Source organism: Mandrillus leucophaeus, unplaced genomic scaffold (assembly GCF_000951045.1).
Source record: "Mandrillus leucophaeus isolate KB7577 unplaced genomic scaffold, Mleu.le_1.0 Scaffold74, whole genome shotgun sequence".
Classification (NCBI taxonomy): domain Eukaryota; kingdom Metazoa; phylum Chordata; class Mammalia; order Primates; family Cercopithecidae; genus Mandrillus; species Mandrillus leucophaeus.
The window spans coordinates 2,654,264-2,659,795 of NW_012108030.1; the positions used below are offsets into that span (position 1 = coordinate 2,654,264).

The 5,532-nt window shown below is 48.9% G+C and overlaps 2 protein-coding genes across 2 annotated transcripts in view; both read left to right on the forward strand.

Annotated features, from left to right (window-relative positions):
* The window catches only part of IZUMO2 (IZUMO family member 2), a 12,250-nt gene extending 11,805 nt beyond the window's left edge, over window positions 1-445 (forward strand). Inside the window, exon 7 of the mRNA XM_011965993.1 lies at window positions 347-445. Within this exon, the coding sequence (XP_011821383.1) occupies window positions 347-389 (43 nt within the window). The 3' untranslated portion in view covers window positions 390-445. The remainder of the gene's footprint in view (window positions 1-346) is intronic.
* Window positions 446-4,655: 4,210 nt separating this feature from the next.
* Window positions 4,656-5,532, forward strand: part of LOC105529008 (zinc finger protein 883) — a 14,501-nt gene continuing 13,624 nt past the window's right edge. Inside the window, exon 1 of the mRNA XM_011966062.1 lies at window positions 4,656-4,799. Coding sequence (XP_011821452.1) covers window positions 4,656-4,799 — 144 coding nt within the window. The remainder of the gene's footprint in view (window positions 4,800-5,532) is intronic.

A 5,532-nucleotide genomic window follows, 5' to 3' on the forward strand; every position in this document is an offset into this window, starting at 1 on the left:
AGCCAGGATGGTCTCGATCTCCTGACCTTGTGATCCGCCCGTCTCAGCCTCCCAAAGTGCTGGGATTACAGGCTTGAGCCACCGCGCCCGGCTCCTCTTATCTTTTTGACTCTTTCTGTTCCCACATTTTACTGTCACCCCTGGTCCCAACTTTTCTCGCCTCTCTCCTCACCAACTCCGATTGGCAGAGAACCCTGAAAATCTGCCCAGATACCCATGACATCACTGGATGAGCCAAATCAGGCCAAAGATTGGAGGGAAGTTATAGGAGGGAAGTTATGGGTCCTTTGATCTGGAGGAGCCTGAAATTCTCATTCTAATCTACAGGCTTTTTCTCTCTGACCAGGGCTTGTACATACAGACAAAATCGAAAACTCCTGCTGCAGTAGGACGGTGGTTTAGGGGTAAGGAGAAAGGAAAATTAATAAAATTGGTGGCAAATCCATCAATGTCTCTGTCCGTTTCCTGGGGACCCTCCCCCTAGTTGGTGTCCAGCTGTGTTTCTCTACCTGACTGGATGCTCCTCAAAAGCTGGGACCAGATCCCACTCGTCTGTAGACACCCATTATCCTAATACAAGGTAGAAGTGACTTGGACCTTCAAAAAGGATGGACAGCATATTGTAAGGGTTTGAAGGGACAACCATTTCTCTTCTGGGAAGGAAATGCATCCGAAAGGACATGACTCAGTGCAACCCTCGAGGATGGTTAAACAGAGGAAGAGCAGTGGTCAATGTGGAAGGCACAGGTTTTCTTCTCTATCTGAACTACAATTCTTCACCCTCTGTGCACCTGAATACTAGATTCGGATACTTTTTTTTTTTTTTTTTTTTCCCTGGAGACGGAGTCCTGCTCTGTCGCCCAGGTTGGAGTGCAGTGGCATGATCTCGGCTCACTGCAACCTCTGCCTCCCGGTTTCAAGCTATTCTCCTGCCTCAGCCTCCAGAGTAGCTGTTATTACAGGCATGCACCACGACGCCCAGCTAATTTTTGTATTTTTAGTAGAGACTGGGTTTCACCATGTTGGCCAGGCTGGTCTCGAACTCCTGACCTCAAGTTATCCGCCCGCCTGGGCCTCTCAAAATGCTGGGATTACAGGCAAGAGCTACCGCGCCCTGTTCCAGCCATCGGTTGCCAAGATACCATTTTGGCACATGCGCAGTACGTGCGCCTTGAATGAGCAGGTTTGAGGAGGTAGAGCACTGGCGTCAACCTCTGAAATTGATCTGGCTGCAACCGGAAGGACTCTGGGAATGGTAGTTTACGGACTCAGCCTGCGCAGGCGCACTGTCCTACGCGGCATTGGCTATTATTCACTCCGCGTTGAAAGTCCGCGGGAACTGGGCCCTAATGTCTGGGCCTCGCTATATCTGAGAACTGCACCCTCCTCTTTTTCTCGACTCCGCGCCTCCGCAGGGAGCCGGCTCCAGTCTCCTGCGGACGTGGCCGGGCGACGGAACGCTGGTTGCCATGACGACTCTCTTCCTGGTGCGCGCTACGTCACCGTCACCTGTGCGCTGGCCGGGGACGTGGCTACCGCAGGTGCGTCAGAGGTTCTTGACTTCACGCGCACCTCTGAACTGGTAGCCGGACTGCAGCACCTGGGAAAAACTCAAGTTTGAGGGTCGCAAACTAGTGGTCCCAAAATACTTTTTGCTTGGCCAGTGGTGAGCAGTGTTACGGGTTTGTTTTAACGTCTTCATGCTGCAGGTCCAGACATTTCCTCAAATTCCTGGAAATTTCCTGGGAGAAGTGCGGAATAAACAGATAATTAAGACTTACATAAATTATAGTGTGATGAGACTGGAGCGAGAGAGACGGACAGTTACAAAGAATTACAACACGGCGGTTAGCACATAGCCCTATAGGATCTAAGATACTGGAATGTTCCTGTGCGAACCCAAGAGAGCAAGTTGCCAGCTTCGGCTGAGCTCGGTGGAAATCAGAGAAAGTTTACTGCAGGAGAGGCTGTAAGAACTTGTTCCTGTAAGAAAAGTAGGTGTTTTCCGAAAGCAGTCGTGGGAAAAGCTGGAAGGAAGAGCAAATAGTCACAGTTGGGGCCAGGCGCGGTGGCTCACGCCTGTAATCCCAGCACTTTGGGAGGCCGAGGTGGGCAGATCACCAGGTCAAGAGAGCAAGACCATCCTGGCCAACACGGTGAAACCCCGTCTCTAGTAAAAATACAAAAGTTAGCAGGGCGTGTTGGTGAAACCCCGTCTCTAGTAAAAATACAAAAGTTAGCAGGGCGTGGTGGCGTGCGTCTATGGAGGCTGAGGCAGGAAAATCGCTTGAACCCGGGAGGCAGAGGTTTCAGTGAGCCGAGATCGTGCCACTGCACTCCGGCTTGGCGATAGAGTGAAACTCCGTCTTGAGCCACCGTGCCTGGCCTAACGCGTTTTTAATAATAGCAAACACTTACATGGTGTTTTCTATCTGTCACATACTGTTCTAATGGCTTTACTTCTATCTACCTATTCAAATCTCATAACCTGATAAAGAGGGTACTTATTATTGCCCCATGTACAATGAGGAAACTGAGGCACAGAGCGGTTAATGACTTGCAAAGTTCTGATAATAACTTGTATTTAATATCAAATTTCAGCTTCATCAAAGCCTTTGGAGACAGTTGTATCCGCCAGGATAAGTAGTTATGCTTCGGTGACACCCCCACAACCTCCTTCATGGCTTATAGTGATGAAGGCTTACTCCTTGTTCATGTGTGTTCCATATAAGGACTATTTATGCAAAATAATCCCCAAATGTGGAAGGATCCAATAAACCAAAAAAGAAGGAGACAAACCCAGTTCGTTGGTAAGGGGTGATTTATTTGGGGAACTTACAAAGGGAAGCATGGGGTCTTGGGTGGCAGCAGGACAGATCTATCTCCACACAGTTACTCCCTAATCCCAAGGCTTATCTCACATACGGAAGGGGAATACTTGCTTTAGCAAGACAAGGGTTAAGACAGCCCTCCAGAACAGGCAAGAATGCTGTTTGTGTCACAGCCTATAATTTGTGTGAAAACATCAGGGTTGACATGTTCTTACACTAGAGACAGTAAGTAAAGTAGAAATCAGAAGGCATTCCCAGGACTAGGATTAATCAGAAGTCAACAAGGCGGATTACCATCCAAGATGGAGTCACCTTTGTCTCCACAATGTGACATGCCTATTATAGATTAGCTGAGGCTCTGTTCCATGCCACCCTGACTCTAGAGCCTCAGCTGACAGTACAACCTGTGCTTGGAGCATTTGGTTATCAGGATGCAAGGAAAAAGGAGCAAACTTGGCAGCAGTAAAATGAAGTGGTTGCAAATATGGGCTGGACCTGGATTCAAATCCTGCCTCCATCCTCAACTAGCTCTGGGAGTTTGGGGGGATGACATAAATCCTCTATCTCAGTGTCCTTGTCTGTAAAATAGGGAGAGCAATGCCTTCTTCATAGGGTGGTGGTGCCAGCTCAGTCAACTAGTAAAGCTCACAACGTGTTGTCAGTAAGTAACACCTATTATTATTTCATTCTGGCAATGGGCCATCTAGCTTTTGCTCATGAGCACATATATGGTTTACTTTTTTTTTTTTTTTTTTTTTTTTTTTTTTTTTTGAGACAGGGTCTTGGTCTCTTGCCCAGGCTGGCACCATCACAGCTCACTGCAGCATTGCCATCCTGTGTTCAATTGATCCTCCTACCTCAGCCTCCTGAGTAGCTGGGTCTACACGTGCTCACCACTGTGCTTGGCTAGCTTTTCTATATTCTGTAGAGTTGGGGGTATCGCTGTGTTGCCCAGGCTGGTCTCAGACTTCTGAGTGCAAGTGATTCTCCCTCTTTAGCTTCCCTCTTTGAAATCCCAAAGTGCTGGGATTTCAGGTGTGAACCACTGCACCCAGCCTGGCAATTCTTTTAGTGTTTTATGATAAAGCCTGATATGAGGTTTTGATTATATGGACATAAACACAAGAAGAGGCCAGTAATTCTTTAACATTGTCACTATTGTTGTTCAATATAAATATATGCTCAATTTATTCAGCTTATCTAGAAATGACTGGTTACAGAATTTTTTTTTTGTAAGCTTTCTCAGCATCTAGGGTTACTGAATGTTATCAGAGGTTTTTTTAGTATCTATAGACATGGTTGCATATTGATATATTCGGAAAGGTCAAAAGATAAATTGTGTAATGTCCTAATATCAAACCATCCTTGCACTCCTGAACACACATCTCCAAGCTCCCAGGATAGGCTCCATTGCCTTTACCACACTGCCCTTTAAGAAGTGATGGGTGAAACTGAGCAAACAGGAAGGCAGATGCCCAGGGAAATTGAATAACAGTGGTTCAATTCATTCACCATCAGTTTACATGGGGCCAACTTCTATCTATCCTGAAGACTTCAGCCATGGTAGGAGAAATTTGGATTAAATGGACTGTGGCATCGCCTCTGCCTAAAACAGGGATATTCGCGTGCGAGTACAGTCAGGCATGTCCCAAATACCAGTTTTCCTCCAAAAGCTATTGTGTATGTATCCAAATACAGTCCCCTCACTCCCGCTCCGCATCCTGCTCCCAGACTCCATTTCCCAGCATTCCCTCGCAGTCAGAAGCCCTTAGGCCGGGAGGAGCCTGAGCCTCAATTGTTTCTGGGAAATGTAGTCCAGTCGCGATGCCGAGTTTAAAGTACCGGGACTTAGAGTTCCGAGACAGCGAGCGCGCAGGCGCGTTCCGGGGCCCGTCGAAGGAAGGGAAGGCCTGGCTGTCCAGCGAAATCCTCCTGAACGCACGGACCTCGCGGACCCGACCGGAGCAGGTAGGTGCGGGCCGGGACAGACAGGCTAGCAGAAGCTCGGGGGGCGGGCCCGAGTTGGGTCTGGGTGGAAGGGGGGAGGGCGCTGTGGGTGACGCCCCGCCCCCTCTTGGCATTCCCTGAGTCCCACCTAGTATCAGCGCGGCTCAGACGGCTCAGCGCGCAGGAATTGGGCGCCTGCTGTTTGCAAGGAGTCCGGCGGACCTTGGGACTGCTGCGCTCTCCCAGGAAGGGGAACCTATCTTTCCTCACTTTGCAGCTGAAGAAACTGAGAGTCGGGGAGACTCCGCGATTTCTCTCAGGCTGGTAGAGCTGCAACCCAGATTCTGACCCCAGAGCCCGAGAGCAGCACTGCACCGGCACAGACTCGGTCTCGGCTCCCCTTATCTTGAGCATCTGTTCTTCTCTCTCTGAGTCTCCCATCTCTCTCTGATCATCCCCTCACCCTCGCCACCCCAGGTCCTGTCCCCCTTTCGCTGAATCTCTGTGCCCCGTCTCTCTGCCTCTCTGTCCCCGTCCCTGTGGGTCTCTGTCGCTCTCTCTCGGTCTCTGCGCCCTCCCACTCCCCAGCCCTCCTAGCGAATCTCTGTGTTTTCCAAAGACAAGGTCATTTTCTTATATAACCATAGCACCACGATCACAATGAGGAAATATTGATGTAATACTAATAGCTAATCTATAGACTTTATTCAAATTTTTGATGATTCTTCCAATAATGTCTTTTTGTCTTTTTTTT